Source organism: Nelumbo lutea, chromosome 3 (genome assembly GCF_056320005.1).
Source record: "Nelumbo lutea isolate HS-2025 chromosome 3, American lotus-T2T, whole genome shotgun sequence".
Classification (NCBI taxonomy): Eukaryota; Viridiplantae; Streptophyta; class Magnoliopsida; order Proteales; family Nelumbonaceae; genus Nelumbo; species Nelumbo lutea.
The window spans coordinates 27651048-27674105 of NC_142686.1; the positions used below are offsets into that span (position 1 = coordinate 27651048).

At 39.3% G+C, this 23058-nt stretch overlaps 3 protein-coding genes across 3 annotated transcripts; 2 read left to right on the forward strand and 1 right to left on the reverse strand.

Annotated features, from left to right (window-relative positions):
- Positions 1-3214: 3214 nt before the first annotated feature.
- On the reverse strand, positions 3215-6455 carry OPR3 (oxophytodienoate-reductase 3). Its single transcript, XM_088977547.1, has 5 exons — positions 5945-6455; positions 5446-5586; positions 5132-5262; positions 4858-5043; positions 3215-4151 (listed from the first exon to the last, which is right to left on the reverse strand). The coding sequence occupies exons 1-5, from the start codon at positions 6022-6024 to the stop codon at positions 3490-3492; spliced, it is 1200 nt and encodes a 399-aa protein (XP_088833673.1). The 5' UTR covers positions 6025-6455; the 3' UTR covers positions 3215-3489.
- A 12408-nt stretch (positions 6456-18863) lies between these two features.
- On the forward strand, positions 18864-19772 carry LOC148863842 (uncharacterized). The gene has a single exon (XM_088976286.1). The coding sequence runs from the start codon at positions 18864-18866 to the stop codon at positions 19770-19772; it is 909 nt and encodes a 302-aa protein (XP_088832412.1).
- A 353-nt stretch (positions 19773-20125) lies between these two features.
- Positions 20126-20527, forward strand: LOC148863843 (uncharacterized). The gene has a single exon (XM_088976287.1). The coding sequence runs from the start codon at positions 20126-20128 to the stop codon at positions 20525-20527; it is 402 nt and encodes a 133-aa protein (XP_088832413.1).
- Positions 20528-23058: the final 2531 nt, after the last annotated feature.

Genomic DNA, 23058 nt, shown 5'->3' on the forward strand with positions numbered 1-23058 from the left:
CATGACATGTTATCATTTGCATTTTACTAAAACATGACGTTATTTTAACATTATTTATTAAAATAATTGTACTGATAGTAATTTTAATAATTAATAGGCCTATTTATCCTCTCCCCTACTTTTTATTTATATCTATCTAAAGAAAGTTTGGATTAGAAAATTTAAGAATTATTTAAATATTCTAACAAAATTGTGTAATAACTTTAAAATATTTTGAAAACACAAAAAAAAATTTATATTTTTAAAAAATATATCACGAAGTTATGTACTAACAATTTAAATTATATTTTTCTAGATTATCAATTTAAATGCTTTTCAAATATTTAATAATATGTAATATCTTTAAATAAATAAAATTCAAATAACAAAAAAAAATTATATATTTTATAGATTATTTAAATATTTAAGTAACTAAATAATTATCATAGATATATTTTAAATAGTTAAAATAATGAAATTATCTAATAAATAATGTTATATTTTTACAAAATATATCACAAAATTATGTACTAACAATTTAAATTATGTTTTTCCGGATTATCAATTTAAATGCTTTTCGAATATTTAATAATATGTAATATCTCTAAATAAATAAAATTCAAATAACAAAAAAAATTAAATATTTTATAGATTATTTAAATATTTAAGTAACTAAATGTTTATCATAATTATATTTTAAATAGTTAAAATAACGAAATTATCTAATAAATAATTTTATATTTTTACAAAATATATCACGAAATTATGTACTAACAATTTAAATTATGTTTTTCTGGATCATCAATTTAAATGTTTTTTCAAACATTTAATAATATGTAATAGCTTCCGATAAATAAAATTAAAATAACAAAAAATTTTAAATAATTTATAGATTATTTAAATATTTAAATAACTAGATATTTATCATAACTAGATTTTAAATCTTTAAAATAACGAAATTATGTATTAAATTTAAAATTATTTCTTTAAAGCAGAAAAAATTATAACATAGTATTGAAATTAATAATAATTTAATATATTACAAAATTAAATTCCATAAATAACTAATATTTTAAAATTTAAATATTTTACATATTTTTTAATTATTTAAATAACTAGGTCTTTTAAATAACGAAATATTTAACATAACTAGATTTTAAATTATTAAAATATAGAAATTAGGTAATAAATTTAATTTTTTTTTGAAAAGTTGAAAAAATAATTATAACATAATATGAAAATTAATAATAACTTAATATTTATACATAATATTGTAAATAAATAATTTCACTTATATCAAATAATAATTTGAACAAATAACTTTCAAAAAATAACATTTATGAATAATAATTTTAAACTCTTAATATGTATTTATTATATAATTATATATACTAAAATTAATATTTATTGTATTCCAGTAATTATTTATTGTTTGTTGTCATAGATCTATTTTCAAAGATTATGTATAAATTCATTTTGTTTTGTAATTTAATAGAAAACTTTCAATAATTATTGGAGATTAAACTACTATTAGTGAAATTTTTAAATTTAATTTGTTGTACTTATTGTATTTATTGTATTTTTGTTATAACTTATTGATTAATATTTATTAGCAATTAAACTATTATTTGAGATTATACTATTTATTACTAAGTTAATATGTTTTTAGTACTTATTGTCTTTTTGTAATTATTGTATTTTTTTCATTATCAATATATTTTCAATAATTGTGTATTTTTGCTTTAAAATTTTAATAATTATTGGAGATTAAACTATTATTATTTATCAGAGATGAGACTATTAATTTATCTAAAATTATGAGTCTTTATGAGTTGGTTTGGTTTGATTGTAGTCTATTTGGCCAACCAAATTGACCTGGTCAGGTTGGGGAGTTGGTCAGTTGAAACCGAGTTACCTTTTTGTGAAAACCGACCCACTCAAGTTGTATCGATTTGGGTCAGTTTTTTGGTTTGGTCAATCGATTCAAAAGATTTAAACTTAAAAATTATATTTAATTTTAAAAATTAGATTTATAATATAAAACATTTTAGACTAAGAAATATGAAAAATTTTCCACTTTTTAATATTAAAAATTATATTTAAAATATAAAATATTAATATATATCCATGGCTAGGTCATTTGATTTTGGTTGTTTTACAAATGGCCAAAGTGAAATTTATCCAACTTGGTCGAATTGAAAAATTTTTGAACCAAATATGACCTAAAATACTAGAAAACTGACTAACTAGGGTTGGTCGGTTTCATCAATTTGATGAATAAACCTAACTAAAATTAATTATTGTTATTTTTGTATTATAAAAAATTTATTAATAGTATATAAATATGAATAATTATTAATTATTTAAAAAGTTAGAAATATAAAACAATTGTATACTCTTCTGTGATTCTATTAGGGTCATTTACTAGAATATATCTTATAGTTTTACATATTTACTTAAACATATATTATACTTTTCATTTTATTAAACCATCCCATATATTTTACAACTTATTTACTTAATCAACATTTCATTAAGGAGTGTTTGTTTTGTCATTAGGCCCATGATTTTTTATTCCAAAAATACCACCAACATTTTTTTTTTTGTACAGAGAACAAAATTAACCAAATATACCTAATAGAGTGGTTGCCAGTGTGTTATAAAGGGAAAAACTGATATTTTTATTTTTATTTTCTTTTTGATTAAATTTAGTTAAATGAACACTAGGGTCAATACTATCATTTTTCGCTATCATTTAATGGAAGATTGATTAAATTTATTGCAAATTATAAGTGATGTCTTTGTAAAATTTTAATTATAGGGTAGATTTTATTAAACCCATAAAACTATAAAATGTATTTTAATAAATGACCCTTTCCATTATTTAGTTTTGATTTAATAAATTCCATATATTGCACGAGTCCCCACTAGTGAATATTAAGAGAGAGCAAACCTGAACGCTTTATGATTAACCCAATTATAAGACGTAAGACGTAGGAACAAATATAACTAAATAGTAGGGAAGGTCTACATGTATTATTTCAGATTATGGGAATAGGAATTTTCGATTTTTTTTTTATTCTTGTAAAAATGAAAAAGGGGGACGGGGGGGGGGGGGGGGAGGTGGTACAATTCCTCATAGTCGGATAGGACAGTCTGAGAGCTTTCAACCAAGGAATTGGAATTCCTTGAATTGCATGACTACTTTTAAATTGAAAGACAAACAAAAGAGAAGTGGAATCAGATGATTCTCAATGAATCATAACTAAGGTTTCAAGGAAGCCCAGAACGCCAATACAAGCCATATTGCATCAACTATAATACACTTACCCATTTTACTGTAAATCCACCCACCCATATCCCCTTAGTTTGAGAATTACCCAAATTCCTGTTACAACCTCTTATAATTGAATTCTCTTACAAAAATATTACAACCATATGCAAGGATTACAAACATCATAGTCTTTCCAAACACTACAACTTATCATCAGCCATCTCCATAGTACCAAATTAGAGGCGAGATATCCGTTGGTACTTCCCCTGTCCTTGCCCTAAAAACGGGTAATCCGTATACCCGATAACAGGATCCTGGGTATAGAATGTAGCCCTAACATACCTAGTTAAGGGCGCATCCACCTTAAATCTTTCAACAAGGTCCGGGTTCGAGATAAAGAGACGCCCATACGACACCAAATCCGCATCCCCTTGAGCCAAAGCCTCCACACCCAGTTCCCTCGTGAACCCACCACTACAGATGAAGGTGCCCTTGTAAGCCCTCCTCCACGCTCTCATGAACCGCGTTTCCTCGTCTTCGCTCCCGTGCCGCCCTGATTCCGTCTGGCCGTAAGCCGTGTACCGGGGTTGAGTCATGTGGAGATAAGCCAGCTTCTTGCCCCATTCTTGCTGGAGCTTGTTAAGCTTCTCAATCACGGCTAGTCCTAAGCTGAGCGGATCGGAATCCATGGCATCTAGGTGGTCAATTGCAGGCGAGATCCGGACCCCAACCCGGTCTGGACCAATGGCAGTTGCCACCGCTTGGACCACATGCATCAAGAACTTGCACCGGTTTGTGATTGACCCACCGTACTCATCGGTTCGATCATTGATCCCATCCTTGAGGAATTGGTCAATAAGGTACCCATGTGCCCCATGGATCTCAATGCCATCAAAACCTGGTCAGTTTAATGCTTCATCAATCAAACAAGCTTAAATAAAGAATTCAGCATTAGGGTTTACATATGGAAATGATAATTAGAGCAGCAAATGGATCGGATTAAATGGGATATTGATAGATCCAAATTGAAATTATATGTTTGGATTTATATCCACTCGAATCTAATTCAAATTGGAATTTGATATGGAATAAGTTAAACAAAAAATCATAAAAAAATTATCTTCTAACTAATATATTTTTAACATTTAAAGTGACCTTTTCAAACTTTAAGTGTAAAGTGGGCTATAATTTCCCAAACTTTTTGACTTAAATTGCCCCACATAAGCATGTTTTATTATTTAACGGATCAACATCTCTAACACTACCATCTATGTTTTTGCTATTTTTTTTTCCTTAAATGGTATTTTCATCAAACAAATTCTCTAGTGTTGGTTGTATTTTAGGTTAGGGTATAGCCTTTGCTAACCTACATGAACCCAAGTTGATTAACCCAAGCCGACCCGGCCTGATTGATTTATATGGCTTGGATGAACCCCAAACTATTTGGGTAAATGAATAACGTTTGCAGCCATAACGATAATGCCGATATCCAATTCATACATTGAATATCATTAGTAAATTAAATTAAAATAATCAAAATATTATACACTAACAAATTAAAGTCAGATTAAATATACTGAATGGGTTATGGTGTGAATACTGACCGGCTTGGATGGCGTTTAGGGCCGCCTGGCGGTACTGCTGGACGATCTCCGGGATTTCAACGGTTGATAGGGCTCGAGGCCTAGCATAGCTTCCATAGGTTCCATCCGGCATCAGGATTCTCCACCGACCAGAAATTGGTTTGTTGGTCGACGAGATCGGAGAAGCGGTCCGACCCGGTTGATAGACTGAAGGGAAGAGGGTGGATAGAATACAAATGAGTTTTAAGCAGGGAACGACTCCGTGTGACTACATTCAGGATAATATTTTACTTACTTTGATTGGATGCTCGTCCAACGTGCCACAGTTGACAAAAGAAAACGCTGCCTTTGGCGTGGACGGCATCCACCACTTTCTTCCATGCTTCGATCTGATCGTGGGTGTAGATCCCTGGGCAATGCGGAAAACTGGAGATGGTCCCATCCATTTCCCAAACATCAGTTCTATATTAATATAAACCAACAAAGTACTATCACCGTCCAAGAAAAATCGGGCAGTGGATCATCAGATCATGGGTCTGTGGGCCCTTTAACATGTTAGAATCTTGACTGAATTAATGGCACTTGAAGACAGTGAAATTACGAAATTACCCGGCGGCTGTCGGAGAGATGGTGGTTCCTTCGGATATCAGGAATCCGCCTGGTGTGGATCTCTGCTTGTAGTATTCGACGTTAGCTGGCTGGGGTATTCCGCCCAAAGCTCTGCATCTGGTCATGGGTGCAAGAACAACCCTGCACCACTCCAAAACACGGTAATATTTGAGAAAAGTAAGGGGAAATCAACAAATGAAGAAGAACATACACAGATAATTTCCTCCTAAATTTCTAAAACCAGAGTATTTTGTGAAATCAGATTTCAGACCCGGATTTTCCGACTGCCGGAAAAGTCCCAGCGGGCTATTAATTTGGTTGTTTCTTTTCACAATAACCATAAGCCAAAACACTCCCTCTTTGTTAGGGAACGAGGGCACCAAAAAGGGAAAGCCGGAGGCCCGGAGCAAGGTCAGCTGAAGAGATCGGGCGGTTGCAGCAAAGCACCGTGAGATCTGTGGATGGGTGGGGGGGATAGAAATCTTGGAGACGAACTAACCTGTGGGAGAGGTTGAATTTCCCCATGTTGTAAGGAGAGAAGAGGGTTGCTCGTTGGGCCGACGTCGACGATTCTGCCATTGTTGATGTATTCCGGTGGTGGAAGGGTTCAGCAGACAGAGAACTGTGAGTTATGAATAATGAGTGGGAATGGAAATATGGAATGTTGCGACAGCACTCAGAAAACAGAGGAAGAGAGCGAATAAATAGTAAAGAGAGGAGTTTGGGCTTGGGCTGGCCGGTTGCAGTTTGCAGAATTAGAAGACGAACCAAGTGGACGAGACCCCATCGACAAGGATGGATTTATGGAACCCCTCTCTCTTGACTCTTGTTATGAGACTGACCGAACCAAGGCTGACTGGCCAACCACGACACGATTTTAGTAGTGGGTATCAGTGTCGCAACTCGCAACTCGCAACCAAGGGATCCCATAAAAACCCCATGCTTTACACGCTTCTGAAGTCTGACCCTCGCGCGCGTGAGGATATGAGAGAGTAGGAAAATGGGAAAATGACTCCAGTTGTGTGTAACTGACTAACTGTGTACTGAGCGGCGGACGCTCGAATCCGAGTCCGCGTACCGTCACAAGCGGGACAAGGCGGCGGCCGGCTGGGTCATAGATACGCAGGGCAAGGATTCACATGTAGCCAAACGTGGAGCAAATTGGAGAATGGATTGGAGGTAGGGCCGCAAAATGCAAGACGCTTACGGATCTATCCATTCGGATCTTACCCATTGTCATCCGTGAGTAGGAATTAGGCCTCGTTCGCTTATTGATAAGTCATTTATGCGGATCAATATGGCCATGTGTGGTTCCATTCTCATTCTTTTTAATTCTTATTCAATATAGAATCTTAAAATAGATAATAATGGGTAAAAATAGGCAGAATGAAAAAATATTATTATGAACCAAATACCTCTTTTTCCTAGAAATGATTTTTTTTTCTTCAGACCGACACGTGTCTTATGTTGCTTATTTTCATTCTTAAAAAAAAAAAGTGCTGATATTCATAAACTACCAGCGTAGGTCTCCAACCGTCAATGTTTACCAGCTGACATAGATATTTTGTAAAAGTACTTCGTAAAAGTGTTTTATAAAAATACTTTCATAAAAGTGCTTTTATAAAAATAATTTCATAAAAGTGCTTTTATAAAAGTAAATTTGTAAAAGTGCTTTTATAAGAGCTTTCATAGAAGTGCTTTTGTAAAAGTACTTCTATAAAAGTGTATTTATAAAAGTACTTTTGTAAAAATGTTTTCATAAAAGTATTTCTATAAAAGTGATTTTATAAAAGTACTTTCATAAAAGTGCTTTTATAAAATTTCTTTCATAAAAGTGCTTTTATAAAATTGCTTTCATAAAAGTGCTTTTATAAAATTGCTTTCATAAAAGTGCTTTTATAAAAGTACTTCCGTAAGTGTTGTGATTTCATGTATAAGTACTTTTACAAAAGTGCTTTCTTAAAGGTACTTTTGTAAAAGTGTTTCCACAAAGTAAACATCTATAGCAACGGTTTTGTAGGCAAAGTGGTTTAGTAAAAGTGCTTTTATGTAAAAGTACTTTTATAAAAGTGCTTTCACAAAAGTAAACATCTATGTCAACAACTTTGTTGGCCTCAAAGAATGAAAATGAGCAAGATGGGGCATAATTATTTTTCATGCTATAAGCTACTTAATTTTTGTGCTATGGGGCTGATTTTTCATTCTAAAAAGAATGTGGCCCATGGCAATAATTTTGTAACCAAACACTCTAATGCTATGTTTGGCTTGAGGGAAAAGGTAGGGAAAGGAAGGGAAAATAGGGAAACTTATACAAGGTTTGTGAAGGTTTCCTTACCTTTCCCTTCCTTTCCCTACTTTTTCCTTCAAACCAAACACATGGGGCATAATTATTTTTCATGCTATAAGCTACTTAATTTTTGTGCTATGGGGCTGATTTTTCATTCTAAAAAGAATGTGGCCCATGGCAATAATTTTGTAACCAAACACTCTAATGCTATGTTTGGCTTGAGGGAAAAGGTAGGGAAAGGAAGGGAAAATAGGGAAACTTATAGAAGGTTTGTGAAGGTTTCCTTACCTTTCCCTTCCTTTCCCTACTTTTTCCTTCAAACCAAACACATTGGAATATTATTCATTCTTGTTCATTCTTGCCTAGAATGAGCATGCATTAAAAGAATGAGGCCCAAAGCAGTGAACCAAACATGGCCTATATTTATCTAGGCAAGTATTATAGGAATTAGGCTTCATCTATGACTTGGAAAGAGTTTGGCTTCAGTCAGTGAAATGCCATTTCAAACAGCCTTTACAACCTTGCATTGAGAATATCTTTGTACTTGTGTACTTTATTCATTGGGAGATATTCCCAATACAAGGGTGTAAGTGGATGTTGGATCAGTGTGAGCACGGGCATGCACTAATTGATAGAAGTTGAAGCAAGAAGGGTATTTATATATATTTTATAATATATTGTAAATATAAAAAACCAAAAAACTAATGAACCGAATCGATGGTTAACCGAACCTGTTAACTGGTTAATTGATTGGCTTTGGTTTGGTTTTAGTTACTAGTTTTCCAAAAATCGGTAACCCCAGTTTAGTTTCAAAAATAGCCCCATGGTTCGGTTAGCAACCCTACCTACCACACCACTTGGAAATCTTACTTCAACATCTTTATCCACATATAGATTCACCAATCCCCTCTACATCATCTCTACACTGATTCTATTCTGAAATATTAAGGCCTCATTTGTTTTTCAGAAATCTATATTTATCCAAAAAGGTTATTTATCCACATGAGAGATAGGTATCACTTATACCAAGAAAAAATAAAATTTTCACATAAATCTCAAAAAAGAATATGGGTATTTTGGTCAATGAAAACTAAAATCTCATTTACTAGTTTTCTCCCTCTCAAAGTCCAAAAAAAAGCAGACCCCTAAACATTTCTTTATCATATTCTTCTCCTCCTGTGAATGTAAAACTGTGTACATTTGCAAATCTGCCCTCCACTAACCTCTCTAAAGAAGTCAAACGCTTCAAGTTCGAACCCAAATTTACTACTCACTTTCTCTACCCATTTCTTACCCACAGTACATTGCAGCTACAAATGTGTGTCTTCAATTTAAGGCGGGTAGCTAGAGTGTGGGTAGGAAATCTAGTGTCTTCAAGTTCAGGCTAAAGGCCTAAAGCTCCTCCAAATCTTTCTGACTAAACTGGGGACCTTCTGACTAACCCAATGGGATAGGCTCTTCCCCTCCCTACTCTTTGAAGTATGAACTGCTAATACCTTCAAAATTAGAATAGACCACCTAGATGCCAAGCCTTCAACACTAGGGATGGATTCGAGTTGAGCCGAGCCGAATAGTACCAGGCTCGAGCTCGACTCTAGTCAAAAGTTCATAAGCTTGAGCTCGACTCATTTTATATTTTATAAAAATATTTTATGATATACTTTATAAATATTTTATAAAAATAAAAAATCATATATAAAAAAGTTTTATTTTATATTTAAAAATTTAAGAATTATAATAACTAATAATTATAATATTTTTATTATATATTATTTTCTATAATATATATATATATAGAGAGATAGATAGATAGATAGATAGATAGATAGATAGAGAGAGAGGAGCTTGGATCGTTTAATAATCGAGCCACTGAATTGGGCTCGAGCTTGGCTGAAACCAAGCTGAGCCGAGCTTTTCACAAGCCGTGCTCGAGCAGCTCGTAAAAAGCTCGGCTTGTTGCCACCCCTATTCAACAGCTAACTTTTTTCATTTTTTGATGCCATTTTTCTCTCTCCTTATCTTCTTAGAATTCCTACACATTTTAAGTGCATACACCACTTTTTTGTTCCTCCCCTGATTTAAACTTCTTAACCCAACCTTCTCCATGATTTTCCTAGAATGTTCCAAGATTTGTAGGCCTGAATCTTTTTGGGCTTTCGCCCTATGCCTCTCCTACATATAGAATTGGGAACCAGAGTTGAGAGTTTCCCATGGGCTTCGACTCTTTAATAATCACCAGAGGCTTATCACTCTTACAAGAAAGATTTGATGTTTAAAGGCCCAGTATGATCCTGGACTAGACCTGCACTCAGTCACAAATGAATTCAAAATCGGATCAGTCTAACGACCCACCATCTATACCTAAGGTTTGATATTTAGAGGCCCTGAGAGAAAATTTTGAAAAAAGTTATTTTTCTAAAATATTATAAATAAGAAGGAAAAATATCTATTATAACAAAAATAAATGGTACTAGAAGAATATGGATAATTACTTATATATACCCTAAGGTTTGAGGAAACTAATTATGTATAGGGCTGTCCATGGATTTCGAAAGTCCAATGCTCGATTTGATTCAAAATCTGATTATCATAAATTTGGATGTTAAAACTTGCATCCGATTAATAAATGGATTTTAACCCCATCTAATTGATTACAATTCGAGTTCAATAAAAATATTATTTTATGTATATATGTACTATAATTATGTATACATAGATAAATACTACTATTTGTGCACGTGCTTTGCATATTACAAATTTTGTGTTGATGATAGTATATAATATATTTCCACATTTTTTTGTAATTTTTTTTATATTTCTACATCTATACAAATTATTCTTATTTATCACATTTATTATGGTTCATTAATATAAATATATGCCCAAATAAAATTATTGCAGAGGAAACGAGAATCAATAAAATTTTTATTATTCTTATTTTATCATTAATAAAATTCTTATTATTCTTTTTTGTTATGACTCATTAATAAAATTAATAATTTCTATCAGTTACATTCGTCAAAATTTTATTTGAATTCTCACTACCTTTGCAATAACTAACTTCTATATGATAAATCCAATTTTAGCTCCTTTAACGGCTGAAAACCTTACAATGAATTGTTATAAAAATATCACTTACTCTTGCAGATGTCTTTCCATCCAATGACATGGGTTTTAAGGTAACGAAAACGAAAAATTAACCCAGCGTATGGTGGGAATAAAGAAGATAAAACCATATGCTACCTTAATGATCAATAACTGAACCAATGAAAATAAGTTAATCTTTTTTTAAAAATAAGAAAATAGTTTAAAAAATAAATTGCTCATTCATTTGCAAGTTGGAAGTCTCTTCATGATGGTTAATGTGGCCCATCATTGGCTATTGAGAACATAAGATGTACTTTTAGTTTTTTTTTAATTTAAAATAAATGAAAGGGTAAATTGCTAAAACCTCCTGTAAAATTTTTTATCATTGCTGACCCCCCCAAGTTTGGTAAATGCAATAAACTCCCATGAACTTTTTGACATAGTTGCAAGTAGACCCTCTATTAAAATCTTCTAACAAAAAGCATAAAAATGTCCAAAATACCCATATAGTTACTTTTAACCAAAATATTTATTTTCCAAATTTTTTCTTCATGTCAATCACTACCCCAATCCCTTCTAATCTCTTTTTCTAAATTTGCCCTTCATATCAATTGCTCAAAGGTAAAATTGCAACTATAAACTCTTTTTTTGTTGTTCATTACATTTATAGTGTTTTATGTATAAATTAACGTCAATAATAATTACATGGGTATTTTGGACATTTTCATGCCTATTGTTAGAGGATTTTACAAAGGGGGTTTACTTGCAACTGTTTCAAGAAGTTTAGGGGAGGTGATTGCAACTACCAAACTTCGGGGGAGGTTTGAGCAACAGTCAAAAACTTCAAAGCAAGTTTCAACAATTATCTTGTTTTGTTTTCCAATTATTGAATAAAATGAAGGATTTTTGTGTATTTTTCCTAACAAGTATTAAACGGGAATGTTAAATAACATTTTTGACATTGACTTGTTTTACATTTATGAACAAAAAAGAATGGAATTTTGTGTCTTTTTCATAATAAGGATTAAATGAGAAAGAAGAATCATATATAAATATAAAAGTTAAAAATAACTAGTATTTGTTAACTTTTTTTTTGGTAATATTAAACACAATAAAATGGTTGGATTAAATCCAAAATCCAACATAATAATTGAATGCGATCTAGAGGTTTGATGTAGATGGGCCCATACAATACAAATAACTCATCTGCTTAAAAATAAAGAAACCTTTGGGTGTCCATTAAATTTTGGGTAAATTAGTTAATTGATTAAGTATATTCTTAGTGTTTGACTATTGTCTAACGCTATCCTATTTCTACAATTGACTAACATTACCCTTATCGTAAGCATCTCTAATATTCTGTTAAAACTTGTACACACCTGACATTATAATTTTTTTAAAACCCAAATTTGCCCTCCATCCTTCTTAATCTTCACCGTCTGTCTTCCTTTCAACAGTGTGTTCTGTTTCAAACCAAGCTGTTGTCTTCCTTTCAACATCTCGTACACACGATTGGAGTGTTGCAGAAAAAACACGGCAAATCGAACTGTTGTGTTCTGTTGTTATTGTTTTTCATTGTTTTTTTATTTTAGTTTATTTTTTCTATTTCGGTGACAGATACCTTAAAAAGAACACAGGATTACAGTTCAGGGTCAAATTCGATAGCTCTAGGTAAAAAAAAAAAAGACTTTATAAATGCTGTCCAACTCATGATAAAATTTAAACTGATCAAATAGAACACAAGATGGGTGGACTCTAATCGTGCTCTAATGTCGAAAACCCAAAGACCTCCTCCACTCGAGTTGTAGGATAGGTTCAAAATATAAAAGGGGAAAAAGAAAGCAAATCAACCCGGAAACCTACGAACCTCAGTTTCGTAGATATTTAGGTGGATTGGCTCTTGCGATTGAAGTCGGTTAAAAGATGATCCCGACAGAGGTTACGAAATGCGTAACGATCAGCAACAATGGAATCAGAATCATTCTATTGGAACTTCAGAGGATTTATTCTCAACCACAAAATCTCTCTTCCGGGAAGAAACAATAGGACCAGAATCGAGGTCCAATGTGAAGAACCTAGATTAACGGACAAACCCTTTTAAGTTCTTCTCTCTGTGAATCAAAAAACACCATCGGAGGGATCCTTTTACAAGGTTTTTTTTTTGTACCTTTCCTTTCTTTACTGAGAAGCCATTCTCTCTGGATGTGAACCAATGTTTTTTAGAAGTCAAAACACCAACTCCTGTTCATCAGAACAGAAAAACTCGAACCTTAGGAGGCTGAGGAAGAGAAAGAACCGACTAGCTTGACGGTGATGGGACAAAGATTTTGAGAGAGAGGAGGAGGGAAGAGATAACAGAGGAGACACTGGTGAAAGATTGGGCGGTGATGACCATTTGAGGAAGATGAAGAAGAACCGGAGGAGCTTTTAATTTGACACAAGGGTAAATAGATATTTCAGTCTTTCTATCAATATTTTATACTTTGTCAATTAGCTAAATTATAAAGGTAGTTTAAAAAATTTATCCTTAAATTTTTATATAATCCCATTTTTATTTCCAATGTTCCTCACCTTCCTCTCCCAATCCCGACCAAATGAATCAGACGCAGTTTCGCTTTTTTTTTTTTTCAAGCAAAGAAAAGGAGAGATTAACTCTCATTTAATTCGGTGATGAGAAGAAGAAGAAGAAGAAGAAGAGAGGGGGTTCCGTTTCAGGGAGACGGAATCAGACGAGATTGCTAAGTCTGTAAAACAGACATCTTTCGAGGCGTCCTTCGTGGTGGTGTTTTCGGAGACCAAGCGAACTACCAAATGCAACAAGTAATCACCGTTGCTTACAAGAACCGCTATTCCTTGATGCTGAAGGGGATGAAGTGGAACCGACGATGAAAAGATGAAAGTGAAGTGTTGTAACTGCTGTACTTGGAGAGGCGATGTTGCAAACCGATGACGAGGAAACCCAATCGGTGGGTTGTCACTGACTCACTGTTCAAATGGTAGAAAACACCATGCAACCGGTGTAAACCCAATATGTGTCTGCAGGGGTGTCAAGGCAGTGCCGATGGTGGTTGTATTTCTAGTCAATCAAACACCAATTAAGCATCTATGAAAGTTGCATGTGGAACAGGAAGATTCGGTTACCGGAAGAAAGGACTGTTCTTCATGCAACCTTTGCTATAAACCTCTCTTTCACAATGCCACAAAATTCAGGAATAACGCTTTGTATGTATTTTTTGATGAAGGTTGATTTGGCCCGAACTAGTAAAAAAGGGACAAGTGGACACGATCCGATCAAGAGATGACAGATCAGTCCGATATGTCTATTTGAGTTCGGACACTCAACCACCTCGGTATAGGGTCACTTCGGTATTAAGTCACCTCGGTCCCAAGGTATTTCGGCATTTAGTTTAGTTCGGAACTAAAAAAGTATAAGCTCGGGGATACCGACCCAGACCACTACATGATGACTCCGGAAATCTCTCCAACAGACCCCGAACCTCGCGGGATCACGCCGCATAATAGCAAGCCTTATCTCCTCCTTGCCCGGTTCGGGAGGAACTGATAAGCCTTATCAGTTGGTAACATTATCCTCCAATTAAAGCGGAAACGGATCCCATCGTGACGAAGATCCCGGAACAAATCCGCAAAACCCGCAAGTACTCAGCTATATAAAGGCTCCAACTCCGATGACCCCAGGTACGCATGATTTCTCTGTTCTCTAGCCCTCAATCTCTCTACATTCTCAAAACTATTCAACGTGCAACAACTATCTAACTTAAGCATCGAAGCGACTTCGTCAGGCTAGCCACCCTGAGTTCTTTAATCATTTTTTTGCAGATTTACCTAGTTTACCGATCGACTGGAAGCCAAATCATCCTCCAGTAGGGAGTAGTGAGATTGCGCAACATCAATTGGTGCCATCTGTGGGAACGCTACAAAAAGCCTTCTTCACAATCAATAGCTCATCTGAAATCAATGGCATCCTCTAGTCACGCCGGACAGAGCACTGAAATGAACGTCTCTGGGGGGCAACCTTAGTTGCCATCAATGTGCATTGGTCAGTTCACCATACCACTTACTGTGGCTGGGATCCCAACACTGACTGTGCCACAAAGCGCTACACAGGTAAATGCCCTGCTCCCTCAAGTCGTGGGCACGGCCTTCACTGAACCATCTGTGGTTCTCCCAGAGTCGGGCAATCCCAGTTCAACGACATGGTACACTGCGTGAAGGGCCATTCAGGTCCAAATGCAACAGGTCCAACAATTCCAGCAATACCAACAATAGATGTTCTATCAGTTCTACCAGCAACAGTTCCCTCCACTACCGCAAAGCCAGTAGCCGGTTCCACCCTGGCACCCAGCATCTCAGCAGAACTGACCTCGCGTGCAGGACATCACTCGATCTCCCCACCGAGGCGAGGAGACTTCTCAAGTCCCAGTCCCTGCCAAGAGCCAAGGCTCACCTTGTGGGAGGAAAGACGAACACATCACTCCACCTGCTTCGCAAGACAACCTCGGAAACAGGTCCGAAGACACTCAGCCCACTAGAGCCATTCTTCCTCGGCGTTCGCATCAAGAAGGTGGTTCGCTCGTAGGTAACCGATTCGGGGTTGTGGCGCGAAATCAAGGCAAGGCCCTTCCATCCATGGCAGTCAGCCTCAACATCTAGGGAACCAAGAGCTACCTCATGGCAGAATAGTACTAGACCACAGAGAGGTTAGCAGCACCAATGCAGAGCCGACGAAGAAGCAGCAGCGAAGGCGTCACAAGGCACGCCGAACTTCAACTCAGAACAACCAGCTCGCGAGGCCAAACCAACAAGAACAGATTAAAGGTAAAGAAGAGGAGAGCTCAGTAGCCACAGAGACCACTCCTCTCCTCTCCGGGTTGTCCCCTTTGTCCTTTGAGTTGTTGGGGACCTCGATGCCCAAAGACTTCAAAATGCCTCCCCTCGACAAGTCTGACAGATCTTTTGATCCTAATGACCATGTAGACTCCTTTCAGTCTCAGATGCACCTAGCTGGGGCTGACGAGTCCTGCATGTGCGTGGCTTTCTCCACCACATTCAAAGGAGTAGCTTGCACATGGTACCGGAATCTCACTCTAGGAACAATCAATAATTGGGCGCAGTTCGTGGAGTTGTTCACCTCGCACTTCATGACTAGCAAGAAGTGCTCGAGGTCCCAAGAAAGCCTTCTCAATGTAGTTCAAAGAGAAGGGGAGTCCATCAGAAGCTACACCAAGCGCTTTAATGACACCTGCCTGCAGATCCCCGACCTAGACCTAGCGGTGAGGCTAACGGCTGCAAAGAAGGGCATAACTCACAGGGAGTTCAAATGGCATGTGGTGGCCAACAAGCAGAAAGACATCACAAAATTCCTCAAGCTCGCTGATCAGTTCATCGGGATCGAGAAAGAGATGAACCAGAGAACCGATAATCCAACAGAAAAGAGAAAAAGAGAAGGTGACAACACATGTAATGATGAGAATAAACGAAGGAAGAGCAAGTCTCCGACCAGGGGGGAAACAAGTCCAGGAGTCGATCTCCTTTGCAAACTCGCACATCAGGTTGGCATTCCAGAACTCTGCCTGTTGAAAGGACGAGCTATACACCCCTCAACACGAAGCGAGGAGAAATCCTGATGGCAATCAAAGACTCCTCCTATGTCAAGTGGCCACCTCGGTTGGGGGGAGATCCCACCACCAAAAACAGGAACGTTTATTGTCACTTTCACAAAGACCACGGACACAATACAGAGAATTGTAGGAATCTCTGCGACGAGAACGAGAAGCTCATCCGTTGCGGGTATCTAAAGAATTTTATACAAAGAGAAGAAAGAAACCAAGCAGATCACCAAACAGACCGGCAGGGAGACCAGAGAAGAAATGCTCCCGAGTCCGGTAATAGGTAGAACGAGTAGCCGCCACAGTGCCCGAAGAAAGGCCAATCCGTGGAGTAATCAATATGATTACTGGTGGGTCCATCATTGCGAGCTACACTTCGGTAGCAGGTCAAACTTCAATTCGCGAATTAGAAAACGAGGAGCAGAACTCGCCAAAGCGACCCATACTTGAAGACCCTATCTACTTCATGGAGGATGATGCGCGCGGGATCCAATATCCTCACAATGACACCCTGGTGATAAAGCTGAGGATAAATGATTTCGAAGTCAAGCGCGTCCTAGTGGACTCGGGTAGCTCGGCCGACATTCTGTTCAAGGACGTCTTCGACAAGCTCCAGCTCCGGGAAAGTGACCTTAAGCCAATGGATACCCCCCTAGTAGGCTTTAGCGGCGAGGAAGTCAGACCTCTAGGGTGATTCTCAGTACTAGTAGAGGTCGGCACGTGGCCAAATATTGTAAGGTTCGCGCACACATTCTCAGTGGTTGCAACTCCCTCCCCATACAATGCCATAGTAGGTCGGCCCATTATGCACGCATTACATGCGGTAGTATCCACCTACTACTTGGCAATGAAGTTCCCTACGGACTATGGAGTAGGGGTTGTGCAAGGCGACCAGCTCGAATAACGCAAATGCTACGACGCCGCCCTTAAGGGAAAAGCCAAGCTAACGGCTAACATCGAGCTCGAGCGACCTACGAAGCATGCCGATGAGCGAGCTACACTGATAGAGGAGACGGTTAATATCCCCGTCTCAACAAATGATCCAGCTAAGACCCTCCAGATCAGCGCTTCGATTGAGGAACCACTTTGCTCTCAGCTGATAAGTTTTTTACTTAAAAATTTAGATGTATTTGCTTGGTCCACGGTAGAAATGCCCGAAATAGATTCTAAAGTTCTAACTCACAAACTAAAGACTAATCCCTTAGTCAGGCCTGTTAGACAGAAGAAACGCAACCTCGCCCCGGAGCGCTGGAGGATAGTCGATGAAGAGGTCGGGAAGCTCTTAGTAGCAAACTTCATCAAGGAGGTCCATTACCCGAGCTAGGTAGCTAACCTAGTTCTGAAAAAAAAGGCCAATGGTAAATGACGCATGTGCGTCGTTTATACCGACCTGAATAGAACCTACCCAAAAGATTGTTTCCCGCTGCCCAAGATCGACCGCTTAGTGGATGCAACCTCAGGGCATGAGTTGTTGAGCTTTCTGGATGCATACTTGGGTTACAACCAGATCAGGATGGACCCTGCCGATGAAGAAAAGATGGCCTTCATAACCGAGCTTGGATTGTACTACTATAAGGTTATGCTATTCGGACTAAAAAACGCCAGGACAACCTTTCAAAGACTTGTAAATAGGATTTTTGAGCCATTAATCGGCAATAAAGTTGAATGCTATGTAGATGATATGGTCGTTAAGACCCAATTTTCAAATTTTTTGTTAAATGATTTTCAAAATATTTTTGAAATTTTACGAAAATACACCATGAAGTTAAATCCCAACAAATGTGTCTTTGGAATCACCTCGGGTAAATTCTTAGGCTACATAGTCAACCGACGTGGCACCGAAGCCCACCCGGAAAAGATAAAGGCCATCTTAGATATGAGACAACCTCGCAAACTAAAAAAGGTTCAGTGGCTGAATGGCCACATAGCTGGTCTAAGCCGTTTTATGTCAAATTCGGCAGATCACTGCATACCTTTCTTTAAGGCTACAAAGAAAAGTAAAGACTTCGAGTAGATCATGGAGTGTCAACTAGCCTTCGACGAGCTAAAAAGATACTTAGCTAGCATCCCGATTTTGACCTGACCCGAGGAAGGGGATATTTTAAAGCTGTACCTCTCCGCGAGTGATGAAGTGGTAAGCTCGGTATTGATAAAAGAGGTAGATCGGGTCCAACAACCCATCTACTATGTTAGCAAGGTTTTGCAAGATGTTGAAAACAAGGTATCCAGAGATTGAGAAGCTGGTGTACGCGCTAGTCATAGTAGATCGGAAGATTCATCCATACTTCTAAGCCCACACCATCGTCGTCCTCACCAACAAGCCTCTGAAACAGATCTTGCTCAAGCCCGAGCTGTCTAGAAGATTGACGAAATGGGCCATCGAACTCAGCGAGTATGATATCCGGTACGAACCTCAGATGACGATTAAAGCCCAAGCCTTGGCCGATTTCTTGGCAGAGTGTACGTTCAACACTGAAATCCCCGAGATGGATGAGCTCGAGCACACGAAGGAGACTTCAACCGGTGCGACACCAATCCCGGTTAGAGCAAGTCCGACCTGGGACGAGGAGCCCTGGATCCTCCATGTTGATGGCTCGTCCAACCAACAAAGAAACGGTGTGGGGATAATTCTATACGGTCTAAGTGGGGTGAAGCTGGAATACGCATTCCGGTTCAGGTTCGCAGCATCCAACAACGAAGCAGAGTACGAGGCATTAGTAGCCGGACTTGCTCTCGCAAAGGAAGTGAAGGCTAAGCACCTCATCATATGTAGCGACTCACAACTCGTGGTCAATCAAGTCAGCGATGAGTATGAAGCCCGCGACCCCACCATGGCTGCTTATTTGGCCAAGGGTAGAGAGGTTCTATGTGGCTTCACATCTTATTTCGTCAGGCACATCCCGAGATCTGAGAACGCTGAGGTTGACACCTTGTCCCGGTTAGCCAGCAGAAGTAACAACACCATGCGGGTCGTGTACATAGAGGACCTACCTCGGCTTGGCATTCTTGGGGGGGCAGGAGAGGTCGCTCCTATAGCACAAGCAGAGCCGAGCTGGATTGATCCACTCGCGAATTATCTGCTTCACGGGACCCTTCCTGTAGATTGCAATGCATCTCGAAGGGTAGAGCGCCAGTCGGCTAAGTACGCCATTATAGATGGACTACTGTACAGGAGATATTTCACGCTCCCCTACTTGCACTGGTTGCGACCGTCAGAGGCCGAGTTCATTCTCCGTGACACCCATGAAGGCCTGTGTGGAGGACACTTGGGGGTAAGGCTCTTGCCTAGAAGGCGCTATGACAATGTTACTACTGACCCACAGTGAAGGCAGACACACTCGAGCTAGTTAAGAAGTGCGACAAGTGTCAGAGGCACGCCATCCACCACCGACCTGCTGCCGACCTCAAATACCTCACCAGCCCATGGCCCTTCGCATAGTAAGAAATTGACATAATTGGCCCATTCCCGCTTGCGACAGGATAGAGGAGGTTTCTGGTGGTAGCAGTGGATTATTTCACGAAGTGGGTGGAAGCGGAACCCCTAATGACGATCACGGCCCACAACATACAAAATTTCTTCTAGAGGAATATAGTATGTCGCTTTGGGCTACCTCGGGTAATCATCTCCAACAACGTAAAGCAATTCGAGGACATCAAGTTTCAAAACTGGTGTGTCGAGATGGGAATACAACAAAACTTCACCTTGGTGGCACACCCCCAGGCAAACGGGCAAGCGAACGTCACCAACAGAGCCTTACTCCGTGGATTGAAAGCTCACTTAGTTCGAGCAAAAGGACTATGGGTGGACGAACTGCCCAGTGTGCTATGGGCCTACCGAACCACTATCAAGACTACCACAGGTGAGATTCGCTTCAATCTCACTTACGGCACGGAAGCGGTGATCCCAACAGATATCGAGGTGCCTACGCTACGCTTGGAGGCCTATGATGAGGAGACAAACAATGATGAGCTCCATACCAATCTAGGCCCGGTGGAAGAAGTACGAGACCTGGCATACATCTGGACTGCAACTTACCAGCAGAAAGTAGCTCGGTACTATAATGCCCGAGTCAAGAAGTGACACTTTTGTGTCAATGACCTGGTTCTTCGGAAGGTTATGGTACCTGAGCCTAGTGTTGGTAAGCTCGGACCGAATTGAGACGGTCCGTACCGAGTAAGACGGGTATTTGGGGAAGGTACGTGCGAGCTCGAGACCTTGGAAGGGAAACAAATACCTCGAGCATGGAACGCCGGCAACCTGAGCAGATACTACTTCTGATCACCGAACTGGGGAGAGGACTGTGAGTCTCTCCCAAAAGCCCAAGGGCCATGATGTCGAGCTGATATATGACTCGACACTACGAGTAAGTCCCAACGCCTCTTCGGCATAGGAAAATCAACCCTCACGCCTAAGGTATAGACAGTTCGGGTATAAACCCTACGACGTCTAGCCCACCTTGGCGTATAACAGTAGGTTGACCCCATTCGAGGTCAAGCCCGACGGCACGACCCTAAGGGACAACCAACACCTAAGCAAGTAGCCCGTGAGTAGACAGGTCGGGTATATACCCTATGATGTCCGCCCACCTCGGCGTACAATAATGATAAGTTACCCCTACTCGGACTCCAGCTCGTTAACTCAACACGGTAGCCAACACTTAGAAAAAATTTCTTCAATATCCCTACTCCTATTTGGTTTAGTTCGCTAGTTTGGGAGTTGCTCATACTTAGAAATTTTTGCACAAAAATAGTCAAAATGTTTCCATTTCATTGATGTAAAAATTTTGAGTACAAAGGAAAAGCTTTCACTATAAACCGAGCTCGGAGGCCCGGGGTATACATCATAAGGGTCCAAGAGAAGAGAAAAAAATTATTCGTTTGGTCTGCCAGGCAGGTCAGTCTCCATATGATCTTCCTCCGCGTCCTCTCGACCTGATGGGCTCGCCTCTGAGACTTCATCGTCGCTTTCCTCTTCGGAGAAGCCGGGCTCTTCGTTCACCGCATTCACCACCTCGGGAGTAAGCGGAGACTCCTTGAAGTTTTCAATGGCGCGCTCCCTCTCTTTAGCTCGTGCCTCTTGAATGGTGGTCTCAAAGATTTCGGTGCGCTCTCGAATCATTGCTTCAAGGTTCTCGTTCTCCCGTTGAAGCTTCCCCTTCTCCTCAGTCAGTGCCAGGATCAACTCCTGTTGACTCCGAGCTCCCTTCTTAGCCCGAAGAACCTTGCCCCGAGCTATGTCCAGCTCGCGGTAAAGTTTTCGTGCCTTCTCCTCGGCTTCCCGAGCTTGCTTTAGGCGGACCTCGGACTGATAGACCAATGAATGAATGGCGGAGTTCACCTAGCAAAGGAAATAGAAGTAAGTACATTTAAACATCAAACAAGGAAATGAAGTGTAAAGTAAGAATACTCACCACCATGCAATAGCTGGCGGCCTGGCTTCCGAGCTGACTCGTAGGCATGTCAGCCCACTCCGTGACCTTGGCAGGAAAAACAACATCCTTACCCTTGAGAAGCCCGAGCTGAGGGGTCATTATACTTTCCTTCAGGAGTTGGGGCTCGGGCGCGGGAGTGCACTCCGGTTCATGAGGCAGAACGCCTTCGTCCTGGTCTTCGTCTAGGTCCACAATGGGAGGCTAAGGACGGACCTCCTCCTCCGGGAGATTAATAGAGATTGGCTCCGGCACAGCGACCTCGGATGCAACAAGGGCAAAAGGACCGACCTCCCGGTGAGATTTCTTTGAAGCCTTCATCTTCTTCCCTCTCTGAAAGCTCTTGAGAAGGTTCTCAGCGTCGACTTCCGGCATGGCTACTGCAAGAGGAAAAGAAAAGGTCAGTCACGAACTAAAAAAAATTTAAAGTAAACAAGTATCGAGGTGAAGACCTACCAAGAGGGCTCAGCCCAGCCCGCAGAAGCTTATCCTCGGCCAAGAAATCTCTCATCTCCAGGCCGAGGTCCCTCCAGGAGTTAACAACCGCCCTAGTCTCCGTGTCTAAGCTTACTCCGGGACCTTTGATAGCCACCTCTAGTGAGTCGGGAAGGGCCATCCCTCAGGATTCTGAACAAAAAAGTATCTTCTCTTCCAGGCTGGTACTTTGTTTGGGCTACCGACTAGGATTTTAAACCTGGGCCAAGGAGAGATATAGTAACTTTGTCAAACGTCCCCGCACAGACAAGCAGAGTTCTTTTTGATCGAGCAGATTGAACTAAAGGCATCTAGGGACAGAGGTCGGTTGTATTTGTGGAACATGGAGATGGTACCTACTATGGTCCGGATAGAGTTCGGGTGTAGTTGGTTGATGGTGATGTCAAAAAACTTGATTATTTCTATAACAAATGGATGGAGTGGGAAGCGCAGCTTGGCTACGAGCTGCTCTTTGAAAACCGTGAGCTCATGGTGATCGTGAGCCCAAGGGTAATGACCTAAAGGAACGCTAAAAACTAGGCTATTAGGGAGATGGTAACGAGCTACCAAAGACAACAGCCTATCCGAGGTCATGGTAGAAGGACCGAAGTCATCTGGATCCCGACCCCAAGAAGAAGATGGGACCTCCTCTCTGGAGGTCGGTCCCTCCTCCCGAGCTTCGGGCTCCTCAGGACAAGATGGCCCAACT

Excerpts from the sequence above, each read along its gene's own strand:
- OPR3 (XM_088977547.1), bottom strand. The coding sequence starts at position 6,024 with ATGGCAGAATCGTCGACGTCGGCCCAACGAGCAACCCTCTTCTCTCCT. Across the intron at positions 5,587-5,944 it reads AAATTCAACCTCTCCCACAG|GGTTGTTCTTGCACCCATGA; the intron begins GTTAGTTCGTCT and ends GGAGTGGTGCAG. Across the intron at positions 5,044-5,131 it reads TGGACGAGCATCCAATCAAA|TCTATCAACCGGGTCGGACC; the intron begins GTAAGTAAAATA and ends TCTTCCCTTCAG.
- LOC148863842 (XM_088976286.1), top strand. The coding sequence starts at position 18,864 with ATGACGATTAAAGCCCAAGCCTTGGCCGATTTCTTGGCAGAGTGTACG.
- LOC148863843 (XM_088976287.1), top strand. The coding sequence starts at position 20,126 with ATGGGAATACAACAAAACTTCACCTTGGTGGCACACCCCCAGGCAAAC.